The following is an 18,548-nucleotide window of genomic DNA, read 5'->3' as shown; positions in this document are numbered from 1 at the left end:
TCTTTTGTTATTTTTTAAAAATATATTACTTAAAGCCGCAAAAACTTCAATTTGCGTCTACTATGACTGATGACATGGAGAAATGGATAATGACATAATGTTTTCAGGGGACGTTTTACGGCTCATACTAATTTTCATGAAATTTCATAAAATTTCAGGCAGTGGAATGAGAAAGTTTAGTGGTTTAAAAAAGATAAAATTTTAATAGACTATTTAACTACGGCATTTTTTATTTTATTTATGTATCATATTATCAGCGTTATGATTTTTAAGGTTTTGTATTCCTGAAATTACTCCGCGTGTGACGTCTCAAGTTTTCTTCCACTTCGTCTCGGTCAGTTCTGCTGATTGGTCTGTTGGCTTTCGTAAACCGGAAATCCTTTACAACTCTCTTATTATCGGTCGATTCATATGAATGAAGTGACGTCGTAAAAAAGTCATTCGTATTTATTGAAATACTTTTATTATCATTTTTAAACAAACAAAAAATGTTTTATTTTAAAAATTATATCTCACTATGTTTGTACTTACGTGCATATTTTTTTGTAAATGCCCCTTTTTTATTATTTTAAAATGATTATATAAAATTATACCCCCCGTATTTTAAAATTAAACAAATAAAAAATAAAATTGAAATAATGTATTTAAATATGAGGGTGTTTAAACACTGAATATTTTATAGTCCTTGGACTGGAACCTAAAGCGTAAGACTGATCATCTTATCTTCATGAAAGAAAAAATATCCATTTTGTTTGTTTAATCATTTAGTTCACTCACACTTATCTTTTTTGCTTACCGAAACATTTTTAACAACTTTATTTATTTACTTCGTTTGCTTTACAGAACCCATTTCATTGTTATATATTTGCATTTAAAAAAAATTAAACTGACCTATTTTTTTATTTATCTACATCATTTTTACTTTATTAGACTTTTTTCTCGTAGGTACCTGTTAAAATAATATAACTTCACATCTTTTTCTTTAATTTTACTTGTTTTATTGTTAAGTGGGTGCGTCAGCATCTTTTGTTTTTAATCCCCCTTGGGCGTTAATAAACAAAAAAAAAATATTATAAAAATATTTGAAAAGTTCAAGTGAAAACAAAGTTAAAAAAAAGTGACGTTAGGTGATTCTAAAACTATGTAGAAATGGATGTAAAATGTTCCGTGAATAAAAGAGTGATCGTTGCTTACAAAAAGTTCAAGAAAATGTTCGCAAAAGGTGAGTTTCAGAAGGATTCATTCGCTTTATATTTATTTTTTGTAGACTTAAACGTTTTTTGTCGTGCCAAGATTTCAATAGAAGGCTGTTAACAAAAAATATATTAGATTAAGGGTTGAATTGAGGAATATAAAAATAAACTGATTCGCTATTGACGAAATAAGAATATTAACACTTTGAGCGCCGGACAAATACACATCCCTGTGCCCGGCCCATTTTTGTGAAATTTCATGCTTTGTGAAGGGTTTCTTAAACGTGTCATAATTATGAAAATACTAGATTAAATCAATGTTCACTTCTCATATTTATTTGAAACAATTTAATACGTCATTTTTGTATGATAGTTTTGCCAACATTGGCCTTTATGGAGAGCCACATTGCAATGTTCGCACATATACCTACAGCGTCTCACTCGTCTTTTTGAGCTTTATATCCCGGAGCAGTGTAAACACGTGATTATAATAATCACGCGTTGTGTCCCGGTCCCGTGTTTTTACGTATCTTACCAGCAGCAAAAAATTACTAATAAAAGTCACTAGATTTCAATCGAATGCACTTTTTTGAACAGCTGGTAAATCACGTAAAAACACGGGACCGGGACACAACGCGTGATTATATAATCACGTGTTTACACGGCTCCGGGACAAAAAGTGTTAACATATTACAACGTAGATGAAGAACTCTTTAGAAAAGGAAATATAGAAGACTAGGCATTTGCGGGTCTTATGACCTGTCACTGGCTAGTTTAAGTGGCCATTTTACACACTGTGTAACATTCACCATTCTGCCTATTTGAACATCTATATTCCTTCGATTCTTCCATCTGTTGACATTTGTGATGTTAGAGAGCTGAAACTTTTATTGCCGCGGGTGAGATTCATTTGATTGAATTATTTTACCCACGTACTAGGCAACGCCTGAAAATTTTAACATTTTTATACTTCTTCTTGGACCAGGTGGATTTATCAACAATGTTTTGAATTTGTTCAAATTTTTGTAGACAAGACATTACTGGATTCAACCCCCTAGGGAGCTGTTAATATTAACATATTACAACAGAGATGAAGAACTCTTTAAAGAAGGGAATATGGAACCCGCAACAATAAAGGTTTAGCTCTCTAACTTCACAAATGTCAAGATGTTTAAATATAGGCAGTATGGTGAATGTTACACAGTGTGTAAAATAGCCGCTTAAACCATTCAATTACAGATCATATGCCCTGTAAATGCCTAGTTTTCTATATTCCCTTCTCTAAAGAGTTCTTCACCTCTGTTGTAATATGTCAATATCAACAGCTCCCTAGGGGGTTGAATCCAGTCCTTCTCTACAAAAATTTGGACAAAATCAAAACATTGTTGAAATAAGAGTAAATCAATCACTCTTAAAACGTAGAAACATTTTTATTCAGTTTCTTTAGAGTATAAAAAATTTTCTTTTCAATTACATTGTAAAATCGAAAGCACCATTTTTTTATTTTTGTTTAGCTAAAAAAAACTATGAATATGTTTTATGCAGGGTGTTTGGTAGAGAGTGGAAGAAAAAAATGAAAGAGGGGGGCATTTTGAACAAATTTGCTATAGTGGCCCGTCCCCAAATATCACAAATTTATTATTATGTTTTTGCTGTCGTTTTCTCAGATTTTAGTCTTGTGCATTTAATTTTTAAAAATCTAAGGCTTGTATCAACTATGCCCTTTCAAACAGTATGCTACAAGCAACACAAAATGTTCAGATCAAGGAATTTATTTAATAAAAGTATATATTAATTTTTTCGATTTTGTAGATTTAATTGTTAATACTTTTTGGTACAATCTCTCTTTTACAAGGCCGAGAACTACTATAAACTCAATTTCTTTCTAGTAAAAGCTGCAAAAAGTAATGTTTTACGTGAGGAGAAAATAGTTGTTGAGTTTTAACATTTTAAATTGAAAAGTTTTTAAGTTTTTCGATTATAGACAGTTCTTTGCAATTTAGCTTCTTAAGAAAATAAAAAAAACGAAACTAAATAGAAACAATTCGCCATTGTTTTTATCGAAAAATGGACAATGTTGAACCTTCAAAGAAAATAATATGGTCCTAACCGATGAAAAATACATTTGTGTCTTTGAAACTAATGGTGGAAAAAATAATTAAGCAGTTATTTTTCCGAAACAACTGCAACAGTGTCACTAAAAATATAAATTGTTACTCTAAAGTCAAGTCAGCATTTTCTATTGAGTTCAATTCATAACATTCTGCGAAACACGAGATCAACGTTCTGCAGAACATTAACATTGTCCCTACCATGGAGATATGAACAACAAAGGAACGTGGCCTATAGAGAGACCACAGGGCGTGGTAACGCCCGGCACTTCAGTTCAGCATCACTCGGCCCTAGTTGGGCCAGCTCAGCTGGTCCATACAGTTACTCAGTTCCAGCATGTAGTTCAAATGCAGTCTCTTCAACCTATCATCACGTGCTATATCTTATCTGCCATGTAATAAATACGCATTGAACAGCAACCTCCTGTCTTCTGTTAATCTCCAACTGTAGTAGAAACTCCACCAACCCTCAACAACTTCATCCTACATCTACTTATTCCAAAAATTACATTGTATTTACGAATGAAACGTCACATAAATATAATTGTTTTTTTACAGCTGCTGTGCAATCAAAGCATTTTCATCACACACGACGACATATTTCTGCGCAGCGTCTAGTTTGATCATGATAAAAGTCCATTAGAGAATGTAGGCAATCAGGAAATATCACTTTAAAAAAACTAAAAGGGTCTATCAAATACTGTAAAGTAAAAAAAATATTTTTGTACTTATTAGTAGCATGAAAAATCTTTTTGAATTCCCCCAAAACGTTTCATTGCATTGGTCACGCCCCTTGTACGTCATGATTCGGTTGAATTCGGAAATTTGTTTGTGACCGATTAAATTTAAATAGAACATCGTCACAAATCTTGACGTCACAGTTGTCAAGACCAACATGTCATATTTTTGTGGATATATTTTTACCAATGTTATTTCAAAAATTATTTCTGAAAACATTTTTCCATAATATCCAGATTGAATTTAAAAACACAATGACTTAAATACAATGATTTAAAATGGATATGCTAAGACAACCGTAAATGCTGCAAATATAAAAATTTGTTTTGTGTTTATGTTTACGTTCATGTTCATGTTCATGTTCATGTTCATGTTCATGTTCATGTTCATGTTCATGTTCATGTTCATGTTCATGTTCATGTTCATGTTCATGTTCATGTTCATGTTCACGTTCATGTTCACGTTCATGTTCACGTTCATGTTCATGTTCATGTTCATGTTTATGTTCATGTTCATGTTCTCGTGGATGTTCATGTTCATGTTCATGTTCATGTTTATGTTTATGTGGTAGAATTGGCTCTGCACTGTGTAGCCATTTTACTGGAATTAAAAAATAAAATAAAATAAAAAGTTAATTTCACATATTTTTATCAGTATTCGTAGAATGTGATATTGTCATATAACCTATGATTTGAAATGCCATTTCTCCCGGATAGTAACGTATCTTTATAATTAAACTTCATTGGTAACAGTACCTGATCCATTTTTTTTTCTTTCTAGATTCTCCGCTCGCAAGACCACACCCCGAGACGGTGGAAAGACCCCCCACTCCTCTGCCTGCACCAGGATCCCTAGACCTCATGGCTGTAAGTGTTTCTTATTCAGAAAAGAGACGATCATTAAGGCCCAAGACAAAAACATAAAATTGACGTGCGTCCAGCTCAAAGCGTTTCTCCAAGCTGACAAATAAATTTATGTATTGTTAGAAATGTTTTGGCGCGCTGCCGCCGCGCCTGTTGAGTCAATACAAATTTGTGTGGTGACAGGCAACTCAAGCGGCTCGAAATATTTTGAAAGTTTAATTGAATTACAGTGAAAGTTGAATTATTTTAAGTAGTATCAATGCATGTTTATCAGGAATTATTAAAGGATTTTTTAAATTAGATGTCTGTAACAGGGACACGGAACATAACAGAAAAGGCATTTATTACTCACGGGATTTTAAAGATTTCAATTCGACATTTCAATCACTAGATAAATATCTATAAATATCTTTTTTAATTGAATCGGAATTAACTTTGTGGAATGCCATAATTAAAATATATAATTGATTAAAAACTTAATTTTTAGACCACTTGAGCTTATTTTGAAGCACTACTAGTTTCGAAAGACTCAGTACCTTCCAACTACGGGTATTATTATAAACTAAACATAAATTAAAAATCTAGATACTGACAAGGGTAGGAAGAGCTAATAAAGGAGAGAGGGGTTTATATAACGGAAATATTGTAAGTAATGAGGAGGGATTTTTAAACATGATATAATTCTAAATATAATAAAATAAATAAAACAACTTTGTTTCAAACCACTAATTTTTATTTTCCACCGACCGGTTTCAAAGCAAACAAGCTTCTTCGTCAAGGTTTACGTAACTAATGAATTAATTTCTTTTTAAATTTTTATCATGTTCACTAAATACTACACTAAATACTACTTTTATTTAGTCCTCTCCTGTCTAACGTCGAAAATAATGATATCAAATTACCACCCGTGTAAGGAAAAAACGACTTGATTTATTGGGTCCACGTGCAGTAATTAGTGAACATGATAAAAATAAAAAAAGGAATCAATTCATTGGTTACGTAAACCTTGACGAAGAAGCTTGTTTGCTTTGAAACCGGTCGGTGGAAAGTAAAAATTAGTGGTTAAAAACAAAGTTTTTTTATTTATTATATTTTAATGAATAACCACAAAGTTAGTGCTTCAAATATAAACTTTATATCATATTATTTATTTATGTTTTTCCGATTATTTTTTTTTGTATTTCTAGATTATAAGCTCTTCACCCACTCTTGTCAGTACCTATTGTTTTTTATTTCTGTAAGTTTATGTCTAGTTTATAATAACATCTCTAGATGGAAGGTATTGAATCTTCTGAAACCAGTAGTGCTTCTGAATAAACTCAAATGGTATAAAAAGAAAGTTTTTTATAAATTATACATTTTAGATATTTAGCTAATTACCCGTATAGAATTAACAGTTCGATCATAAGTAATATTGCTTCTGACCCTTAAGCTAGGGTTTCCTAGGACAGCGGTACCCATATCTTAACGGCCGTAGTGAACGGTGATGCGTTGAACAGCCGTCGTAACGTTGACTATAGTCCTTAAAATATAGCTTGATTAGAAAACAGCTGTCAAACTAATTTCATCACTGATCAAATCGATTTTATCAGTTATTTCATGCAATCATGAAACTCTGTTTCCGAAAATTGATATAAAAACGAAAAAATAAGCCTATTATAGTGTGTTTAACATGATTGTTCACCAAAAAATGAGACATTTATACTTTTTGCATGAACAACATCAAATGATTTTTTTTTTTGATCAATTTACATTGATCAATTTGTCCCATCTCAAACGTTTTTGCAAAATGATGTAACCTTGTAAGAACGTCGTCAATAATAAGGTTTATTTTATACAAGTTTTGAGTTTGTCCAAGATTTTACCCCTTCGGGAGTCTTTATGATTAACAAATTACAACAGGAAAAAGGTTTCAGCTCTTTAACTTCACTAAAATCAACAGATGGAAGAATTGAAGAAATATGGATGTTTAAACATAGGCAAAATGGTGAATGTTACACAGTGTGTAAAGTGGCCACTTAAACCAGACAATGACAGGTCATAAGCCCTGTAAATGCCTAGACTTCCAGATTCCCTTATGTTAGGTATTCTCCATCCCTGTTGTAATTTGTTTGGTTCATTTTAGTTTTCTTTTAGTTTTAAATCTGATTTTATATATTAATGTTTGTTTATGTTTCAAGAATTGTATTAAAAAAATAAATTAACACGCCAGATACAAATGATTTTTCGTGTGTCAATATAAATGACTCCTTTGACGTTACTACAAAGTTATACTGTCACTTTTTCTGACAACTGTCATTCTAATCATGTTACATTTTAAGGACTATAGAAACGAGAGAAAGACTTACATCCATGTGCGAAAAAAGAATCCTGTAGTTCTTTGGAAACATTTCCTGGGGGAGCTCTGATAGTTTGGAGAAAATATAAATAATTTCTTTGACGTTACTACAAAGTTATGTCGTCACTTTTTCTGACAACTGTCATTCTAATCATGTTACATTTTAAAAACTATGGAGAGTAGTCTCCTAGGAAAACGGTTTAACACGTTTAACACTGTTTTCCTAGGAAACACTCTCTAGTCACCGTTACGACGGCTGACCACCGCATCACCGTGCACTACAGCCGTTAAGATACGGGCACCGCTGTTCTAGGAAACCCTAGTTTTATGAAGCGTCTCATTTATTGATGACCTTGTGTTAATGACGTTAATTTGACTTCCTTTACGCCGTAGTAGCGTTGTTACGATTAAGTTTGGTCGCGACTCATTGCAATAATATTTTATTTATTTATTTCCAGGTTATGGACGATGAAGTAACTCAGAGAAGAGAAACTCAGCTGAGGCAATACTCTTTCTTCCAGCTGAGGATTCATCTCAAGAGAGGACAGAACTTGGTGGCAATGGACAAGAACGGTTAGTGGAGCCTCTGTCGCTCCCAACACCAGCACAGAGCGTAAAATACTAGCAACATATAGAGAACAAAGTGCTAGCCAAACACTTAATACAAATTTAAAACACCAGCATAGAGCGTAAAAGACTAGAAATGTTTAAAGAAATAAAACTGGCACAGCACAAAACACAAATTTAAAACACTAGCATAGAACGTAACAGACCATATTTTTTTAAGAACAAAAAACTGGCACAGCACTAAACACAAATTTAAAACACTAGCATAAAACGTAACAGACTAGAAATATTAAAAGAACGATAAAATTATATTTTTTTAAAACAAAAACATTTTTTAGTTTGTGATATGACATTTTGTAATTATTTGTTCATAAATTTCTACAAACCATTTTAACTTTAGAGTTATACGTTGACCGGTTTCGAGGTTACTTTGATTCTGTTATCATTCATATTATTGCCTTTCTCTCTCCTTTAATTCTTTTGTTTCTTTCGAACAATATTTTACAATACAAAATGCAACGCGAGTTTTTATAAGTTAGTTGAAGTCCTGATGATATGGAAGTAACCTGGAAACCGGTTGACTTTTAGCTCTTAAGTTAAAGAGGTTTATACAAATTTAAAAATAAATATGAGAAAAAGGCTCGTCACAAAATAAAAGTTTTAAACACCAGCATGGTGACAATATTAAACAATATAATAATCCCGATCGGTAACTTTCACGCTGTGTTCGCTAGAACGATAAACAACCATGTTGAGATATTGTTATCACGTCGCTTATTAGCACGTCGAGTCATTTGTGACAGAGCTACAGCATTATTTTACCGAGAGCTAGCTTAGCACAGTATTACAATTACAGCATAAATCATAATATACTGCCGTTTTCTTCACAAACTAGCTGCAAGCTCAGCACAAAATACATTTTTTATTCTAGCCCTAAACATATTTTGCTGTAATTTGCTAACAAAACTAAAAACAAATTTACAGCACCAGCACAAAACTCAACAGGCGAATATCATTTTACCAAGCGCTAGCACAGTAGGTAAAATAAAAATATTTTTTTCCAGCAATAATCCTTATCGGACCAGCATTTTTACACACTTAATTAATTATACACGGTGTTTCAGGGCCAGACCGCTAAACTTCAGAGGAACATTCTTCGTGGTAAACTTTTAAAAATATATTTTCAAAAAGTTTTTTTTTAAATCTGAAAATGGAGTAAATCCTTAATTTTTTTATCTCTTCCACAATCCCTGCCCCCTTTTTTACGTCCAGTGCGTATCACTTCGTTGGTCAAATACGTTTTTTATCTGAATTTTTTTTGTAGGAAAGTGGTAGGGATTTGTGTAAGGGATTCTAGTCCAAGAAATTTACTCCTTTTTTAAATTACAAGAAAAAAAATCATTTAAAAAAAATGCTTTTGGAAAAGATTTATAAGGATATAAAAAATAAATAAAACCATGAGGAATGTTGCTCTGAAGTTTTGCCGTCTGGCCCTTAAACACAGTGTACATGCACATTTTTTTTTCAGAGAAACTCATCCTAACAATATTTTAATCGTCAATGTATAATCACTACTCAAATAAAATATAATTACAATAATCTTATAAATAGGTTATATTAATATTATAATACCTCCGTCGGCGGAAACTTAAAATTCTTTAAGGTAGAAAGTGCGAATTGTTAAGGCATGTAAATTAAATATGAAAACTTTTAATAATTTTATTTTGTCGAATTTCGGTAGAGAAGGATTAGATTTCACCCCCTTATTTTTATGGACATATTGCAACAGAGATGAAGAACACTTTAGAGGGGAATTTCACAAAGCTTATGACCTGTAATTTGCTGGTTTAAGTTGTCACTTTACACATTGTGTAACATTCATCGTTCTACCTATGTTTAAACACCCATATTTCTTACATTCCGTCATCCGCTGTTTTTTTTTTTGTGAATTTAAAGAGCTGAACCCTTTTTGGTACGGGTAAGGTTGATTAGACTGAATTATTTAACTTTCATACTAGGCAATGCCCAAAAATATTTTTTATGGATACTCCTTCTTAGACCCCCTATTTTTTCAAGTATATTTTTTATCTGTTGGAATTTCCATATTTCCTTCTCTAAAGTGTTCTTCATCTTTGTTGTTGTGTGTAAAAAATATTTGTTTTTATTTACACGAAAATATCAATTTTAGTTATTTTACTTTTATACTACCGTATTTTACCCGTTAAAGTTGGTAGCATTGACCAAATAATTATATATTTTTTCATTTTTACTTCTCCTTTCTTGAACAATAAATTTACATATTACAACAGAATTTAAGAACATTTTAGAGAAGGCAATATATAAGTTTAGGTATCCACAGGGCTTATGACCTGTCATTGGCTGGTTTAAGTGTCCACTTTAAACACTGTGTAACATTCACCGTTTTATCCATATTTGAACATCTGTATCCCTTCAATTATTTCATCTGTTTATGTTTGTGAAGTAAAAGAGCTAAAACCTTTATTTATACGGGTGAGTGTGTAAAGTGGCCACTTAAACCAGCCAATGACAGGTCATAAGCCCTGTGGATGCCTAGACTTCTATAATTTAATAATAGTTTTTCATCTCTATCGTAATGGGTTAATATTAACAGCTCCCCGGAGAGTTGAATCCAGTCCTTTTCTTATTGATTGATCACAAATTGACAATACTGCAGTTAGGGGTACAATGAAAGCTTTTAAGTTTCTTTGATTTGTTAATTCCGCGGTTTGATTGTAAAGAAATATTAAATTGTCGCTTAATTAGTTTTAAAAAAATTGATATTGATATGCGAAACTGAAGAAAGACTCAAGTCTTTATGAACAGTTTCGGGAAAGGGGTGAATGCTTTCATTGTAGTCCTTATCTAGAAAAATTTAGACAAACTCGAAATATTGTTAGTAAATTTACACTTTTTTCCCTTACAGCCTTTCAAGTTTCCGTCAACGATATGTTCATTATATGTATTCACTGTGTTTAGGTCAATACAATTATCTTTTAATTGGTAGTTAAAATTAAGTCAACAATAAAGTCACCGTCAATGTGATATAAAATACATAAATATTGATAATTTGAAAAAAATGGTTTACACCACTTTTGAATCGTTTTTTTAGACTAGTAGATACTATAATAATCCAGAATCGCCAATACCAGACGGTCGTAAAAATCCACAGGGTGAAAGGACAATTAAATTACATGGGGAGGATTGATTATTATTGAGTTGTATATATTTTTTAATTATTTTGAATAATTTGATGACTAGCAAACGCATTAACCAACACTCAACGAGGCCGAATTATCTTCATTCGATTTCTTTTGGCGGGATTATTGCATGAGAGTAGCAACTCAAAGCACTCCTTCTAATACCCGAAAACCGCTTCAAATACCAAGGGTCTTCCTATCGGTTTCGCTCGTATCAAATAATCTGATTATCGTAGGCAACTGAAATGGCTCAAAATTAGACAGCGGAGAGACTATCACTCCCTCTCACTTCTGTTCAATGTACTTCATAGTCCCAACGCTCCTATATACCTGCGTGAAAAATTTCAACACTTATCAGTTCATGGTTTACCTCTTCGTTCTAATTCTCAAGGCATTCTATTGATACCCATCCACAATTCCTCTTTCTTCTCTAACTCCAAATATAGTGTCCATGCGGCTCGACTGTGGAATCATCTCCCATCCACCATCAAAGATATTACTACATTATCTCTCTTTAGATCACGTCTGAAGAAACATCTCCTTTCTCTTCCTTAATCTCTCCTCCTTTCCTTTTTCCTCTTTTTTCCTTTTTCCCATCGAGTAATTGTTTTTATTTAAGGTAATTTATAAACAAATACGTTTATTTATATGTTTATCTTTTGATTTTTAATCTTTATTTTCTATTGAATATGTTCTGTAACGTGAAGTATAAAAATAAAACTTTTATTTTATTGGTTGGTTGGAAGAAATTGTCATTTGGCAATAAGCCCGTCAATGTACAAATAACATTATGTACAAAAAGTTAAAAAAATAAAAATAATAGGTTGGGAAAAAGTTGATGTTTAAACATGGGCAGAATGGTGAATGTTACACACTGTGTAAAGTGGCCACTTAAACCAGCCAATGACAGGTCATAAGCCCTGTGAATGCCTAGACTCCCATATTCCCTTCTTAATAATGTTTTTTCTCTCTGTTGCAATAATTTTAAATATGAATAACTCCTTAGGGAGGAAATCCAGCCAGCCTGCAAGTATTTGGACATTCTCAAACATTGTTATTTCAATTTAATCGTGTCACAGTGAAAGGAATGTTAGTGAGTACTACATTTGATCATTATTACAGCACCGAGGGTTAGATCGGCAAACTACTCCCCCTTGACGGTAAAGGAGAGCACAAAATATTTGTTCAGTTGTTCAGCCTAGCCCAATGTCCCAGAGACATTGGGATCCTTTGTCAAAATATAATTTACCAACCAGTTTACGCATAAGTCGAAAATTCCGCGTTTATCTGTCACCATATTACGGGGCACCCCTGAAAATATCCCATTTCTCAACCCGAGAGCTAACAAACAGCGGATAATCTAAAATTCTTGCCGTTCTCGACCAAGTCTGGGCCGCGATTATGGAGGGAAGCTAAGAACGTCATACCTTCACCGTGAGGCTATCTATAGTTGTAGATAAATTATCTAGAGCGGTTACGAAGATACACTACCGACCTTCAAATTTCGGGTAGGTATGTAGGAATAAGGTTGCTGAGTGTTGGTTGGAGTTCCTACCCCAGTTAGAGATTGACATAGAAGACACGAGGTTGCTGTTACGTATTACGTCGATGATGAGTTGAAGTAACTGCTCTGGAATTGCATGCTGTAGTAGCTGAGCGAACTGCACTGATCTTGTTGGGCTGACTGACTGAACGAGTTGATTGATGTTGGCTGCGTTTTCTGGTCTTTTTATAGACCACGTTCCTTTGTAGTTCATTTCTTCATGGTAGGAACGATGTGAATGCACTGCAGAACGATGTTCCCGTTGTAACGAGCAATAAAATGAGAGTTGCATTATACGAATGTATTTGATTCTATAGAAAATTATGACATTGCATCGTCGGTCATCGGTCTACTTCGGGTGAACTAATTTAACACGTGTGTGTCATCGACCATGAACTATGGACCCTACAGGTACATCAATATGTAACAAGGGAAAGCGTACGTCACGGTACACATATCTACGCACCAAAGTGACATAGCTTTATTATGACGTCATAGTTGAAGATAAATTCCCCCGAGCGATTACGAAGATACACTACCGATCCGTCCACCTTCAAGTTTTTTATGTTTGCACTGACGGGTCTAGTACTCCTCGATGTGCATATCTACGCATTAAAAGTGTCAAAAATAAAGTAAATATCCGATCTTTAGACAACCTTCATACTGTTGAATGTTGAATGCCTGCTTCTTTTGTACTTCTTTTTGAAAGCTGCCATTTTCTGTCACACTCCCAGGCATTTGAAACTCTTGACCCTTTCGATGATTTGGTTTGACAGACTCAGAGGATTTTGAGCATCAAGGCACAAAGTGTTACAATCATCATCATCATTCCCTTTCCGCACCTAATGGTGCATAGGGCACTGCATTGGTACACCAATCGCAGCGTATCTTGATCTTTGAATTATAACAAGAAAGTAAAATGATCAGTCGTATGCTTCAGATACCAGTCCAGGGTCTATGAAATATTCTGGTGTAAAAACACCATTTCAAATAAATATTTCATTTCAATCATGTCGGGAATCGAACCCGAGAACTCTTATATAGTAAGCAAACGCGCTGACCATTACACTACGAGGCCGACAAAGTGTTGACGAGGCCGACAAAGTGTTACAAAGTACATGGGTTTTTGCAATATTAATTTTTAAACCCATGGATGCAGAGTACCTATTAGCTTATCTGCTTTTAGCGAATCGCCAATTGAACGTAGTTATGCAAAAAGCAGCCAGTCCACAATTTAAAAAAAAATAGATATTGGTGTTATCGGGTGCAGTAAGATCAATTCTATGTTTTGTTAAAAACAGCCAGACCGCTTTTATACAAAAAACTGTAATAATCACCTTCTGAAAATAGTGTCAATCACAAAAACTGAATTTCTCAATTTGCAGAAAACACCCACAGAACTAGAAAAATCTTACGGTACTTTAAAATTCATGAACACTGTTCAAATACATAATAAGATTCTTGTTTGTAATACCAAAAAAACTAATGTATTCATTGTTTATCATTTGTCAAAGTCAAAAACATTCCAACTGTTGTGTAGATTTGATTCTTTATTCTTCTCACTAAGGTGCTATTATCTCAGTTTCACTTTTCTATGGCTGGCTGCTTTCTGCATAACTACGTTTAATTATTATAGTCCCATCATCGGCATACGCATATATGTCGCAGAGTTTTTGGGAGGAGAAGATGGATATTCCTCGATCTAGAGGAATTGACTTCATTAGGATGAAGTAAAATGCGTATATACAAATAATAAATCAATCCACCCTGATTTTATCGTGTCGTGTGGATTTGTGCAACAATTGTAAATTCGGCCAAACGGTTAGACGTGCAGCAATAATTCTGTGGTGTAAACATATTTTTTAAATATTTTTTTGCGAAAAATAATGTTCTTATATGTTGTAAAATGATTGTATAATATTAGGTGCACGATTGTTGTATTATCATATCTGTATTTTGTACCCACTGCAAAAGGCCATTAGTATGCTTAACACACACTCATTATAATGCATGTTGAAGAATTTAATAAACTAACCTCAAATTCATGGTACTTTTTTGAAACATCATCCGCATGATGTCAAGCAACATCATAAATACACATTTGGTCAATTGTATTTTTTCGTTAAAGACTTAGTTGTTCATTTTCGGTATTACTGAGGAACACAAGAATGCGATTTTTGTTAAACATTCGTAAAACGTAACGCTAGTGGTAGAAATGATTTAAAAGTCAAACATCAATTGCATGTATTTTACCATTTTTAGATTTTTAACAACGCGTAGCGGCATACGCGCGCTCTGTTCCAATTTTAAGTAGTAAGGTAACGTCATTTTGAAACACAAATTAAATTGACAAAGGTTCAAACATCAAATACATGTATTATTAAACAGGAGAAATTAGAATACTGGTTTTAGTATTAGTAAAACCGAGATAAATGAACCTAAAATTTTTTTTTTTTTAAATAGTTTTTATTTGAGGGTGCAGCAGGGAACCTGGCTTGGACCCGTAGTGCGGGTGCCTCAGGAGAGCCTCTTCTTAACAACCGTCGATGACGATCTTTCGACCTTATTCGGCGGAACTAAGGGACGCGGTATTGACGTGGGAGGAGGTGAAAGTGCTGGCTGGCGATAGGGTCTCCTGGAGGCATCTGATGATGTCAACATGCTCCTAAGAGTGGATGTAAAAAAATAAAAGGAAGCACAGAATGTTTAACTGATTTCGCTACCTATATTAAAGGCTGATTAAGGATAACTTATTAAATACATATTTTAATGGAGTAAATGTAATGTTACTGAAACTTTTTCTTCTCTGGTGTCAATCCTGGGATTGGCTGGCAGCAATTACATTCATTCTTCTCCTCCATTCCTCCCTGTCTTGTGCGGCTCTTTTAAAGTCAGCATATGATGAGCAGCGCACGTCCTGTAATAGGTCCTCCAGGCACTCTCGGCGTGGGCGTCCCCTAGAATTTGTCCCCTCGGTCATCCCCTCCAATATGACATGCAGGAGGCCTTCTTGACGTATCACATGGCCGATCCATCTCGCTCGCCTTTCGGACAAGGTCCTGAGCAGGTGCCTTCCACCTTCGATTCTTTGGAGAACCTCCTCATTTGTAATGTGGTCTCTCCAGGAAATTCCTAGTAGTCTTCTATAGGACCACATCTAACTAGTGGGTAATATATCAATAAATAAAGGTCGTTTGATAAACGGTGTATTGTAATTATGTTTGGTAGAAAATTGCGTTACATATTTTTTATCAGAACCTTTTAAGGTTTGTTCACATAACATAAAACTCATGTAGTTGATGAAAAATGTTTTTTTTAAAATCAAACCCTATACACCCGAAATACTCTCAAAGTTATATATCTAAAAGTATATATTAAAAATCACATAACAAACCTCTGTTGTTTGATTAGAACTTTTTATGGTCATGTTATAGATCAGTAGAACATTAAATTAATCCACGTTAAACAAAAATATTTTTTGAACCGTGTAAGATTAGTAAACATTGCAACATCAAATGCATGTCTTAAAATTTAGCTTCTCATAGACATACATTCTTATTTTATAAGTTACTTAATATTTTAAAAATGTAATTAACTTTTTTCTCTCAGTGAAGATAGATAGGAACTTCAAAAGCAAGTTGTAAAAATACATATCTGACAATAAAATGCGTGACGTTATTTTTTATTTTTTTATTTTACTTTATGAACTAGTATTTGATGTTAAATGCATGATGTTACGGTGTTGAAAAAATACGTGTATTTAACATTAGCGAAACGTAAAATTGAGAATTGTATTATGAATGTTAGCGGTATCTGAATTATAAAGACATGTTTGTTATTAGATTCTTCAAATTGTATGTAATGAATTTTTACACAAACAAACTTCACCGATTTCATTATTTATATAATTAATAATTCACAGTACTATCACAAATAATTCACTCGCATCATTTTTTATATTTCACAATTTATATAACCATAGTAAAGGGTTATTATTCCAAACTACACAGAAAAAAAATATTGAATGAAATTTTTTGTTTTGTGAGAGCTTAAATTTATTTTGGAGCACTACTATGGACATATCATATGGGTTCGTGAAATAAAAGTTTGATTAAGTGTGGCCATATATGGAGCAATATGTAAACGCATATAAATTTTCAAATTAATTACTATCCAAGGAATAGAGAGTAAATAATTTGTTTTTTTTTTGCGTGTGACTACACGTTGCTTCAGATGTGGCTACAGTGATGATTAAACGTCAAATGACTTAAAACAAACAGTTTTATAATTGATATTACATCGACATTATAAAACTATTTAAAAAACTGAAAAAACGAATACGGTTTGGTCAATTCAACTTAATTAATTGATTTAGGAAGTGCTTAATGTCGCAATAACGTTCCTAATGAAAATCATTATGTTTGATTTCACTGGTTCGTATTTATTTGACGTTTAACCTTTAGTGTGGAAGCAAAGTGTAGTCGCATGCAAAAAATAAATCTCCAAACTTCTTTCTTCTCTCCTCCGAGAGAAGATTAAGAATAGCACTTCTGTGGATGGAAAGATCTGTGATTTCCGAAACAATATAGTAGTACTCCAAAATAAATTCTAGTGGTCTCGTGACAAAGTGTTTTATAAAAAAAGGTCAATTTTGTTTTTCCATTTTCCATTATATATATACATATATATATATACAAGGTGACCGGAACCGAACCCGCCATAGCAAATTGCATATAGAAGAGGTCATTTGCTAATTATTGGACCTCGCTTTCCTTAGCCAAAGTTTTATGGTTTGAGAGATACTCGTATGTCAATTTTTACACTTTATTGAGATTTTTTCAAAATTTGACCTTCAGGCATTCAGAAAGTTTTTTTTCCATTATTTTAGTATTTTTTTATTATTTGTTGGTACCTAGTCATAAACATTTGTGATTAAAATACGTCGAAACTTCCCTGAAACTAGGGTTAAAAAATAACTACCCTTTTTTAAAAAAAGGGTGATAATTTAGAGAACTAACTTAGAGTAGAATAAATTATTGATATTAATATTAATATATACACCGTAGTTTTTTTTTTATTTTTGGTGGAATTTTATCATAATTTTACCTTTTAAGTATTTTTTTAAAAAGCGTAATATTTTATTTTTTAACCCTAGTTTGAGGGAAGTTCCTACGTAATATGATCACAAATGTTTATGACTACCAACAAATAATAAAAAATTTCTAAAATAATAAATAAAGTTCTGAATGTTTGAAGGTCAAATTTTTGAAAAATCTCAATAAAGTGTAAAAATTGATATATCTCCTAAACTATAAAACTTTAGCTAGGGAAAGTAAGATCCAATAATTAGCAAATGACCTTTTCTATGTGCGAAATTGCTGTGGCAGGTTCAGTTGCAGTCACCTGTATATTATTATGTATCCTGTCTATATTATGTGTTCATCTCCATTTTAACATTTTTTTTACCTCTTGCGTTTTCTCCTATTCTCAAAGTGTTACAAAAGACTAGAAAGTAAAAAATAAAATAATAAATTTCAAGTTAAGGTACACAGTTTTATGCCTTTCATTTTATTGTACGTTTGACGATGGCGTAAACTCTTTAGTATGCGAAAGGCTCTTTATTCTCGTATGTCTTTGGTAAAATTTATTACTCTCAAGACAACAGATGTTTTAAAACATAAAGGGTTTATGTTTCCGAGATGGTTTTAATCCGTTTTTCAATATCAAATGTTCCTTTACTTCTATCTCTTAAAATTGCAATCAAATTATTTACTAAATGTAGACGCAAAACTACTACAAATTGACAATACTATGATAATAAAATACTGTAATGAAGAACATCAGTACTACGAGAAATAGTGTATAAAAAATCTTTTTTTACACGTGGTAATAATTAAAGCATTTAGCAAAATTACAATTTGTTTTTTTTAATTAACTGCTTTGCAACGTCACAGGTTTATGTGACCACTTATTTGCG

General features: G+C 32.8%; 1 protein-coding gene across 1 annotated transcript in view; it reads left to right on the top strand.

Moving 5' to 3' along the window:
* Positions 1–1,149: 1,149 nt before the first annotated feature.
* Positions 1,150–18,548, top strand: part of Mctp (multiple C2 domain and transmembrane region protein) — an 80,910-nt gene continuing 63,511 nt past the window's right edge. Inside the window, exons 1-3 of the mRNA XM_088240063.1 lie at positions 1,150–1,222; positions 4,823–4,908; positions 7,702–7,816. Of these exons, the coding sequence (XP_088096189.1) occupies positions 1,150–1,222; positions 4,823–4,908; positions 7,702–7,816 (274 nt within the window). The remainder of the gene's footprint in view (positions 1,223–4,822; positions 4,909–7,701; positions 7,817–18,548) is intronic.

This window comes from Micrasema longulum, unplaced genomic scaffold (genome assembly GCF_059751315.1).
Source record: "Micrasema longulum isolate JH-2025_06_02 unplaced genomic scaffold, ASM5975131v1 h1tg000120l, whole genome shotgun sequence".
In the NCBI taxonomy this organism is placed as follows: domain Eukaryota; kingdom Metazoa; phylum Arthropoda; class Insecta; order Trichoptera; family Brachycentridae; genus Micrasema; species Micrasema longulum.
The sequence above is the reverse complement of the archived record's forward strand: the minus strand, read 5'-3'. Positions and strand labels throughout refer to the sequence as shown.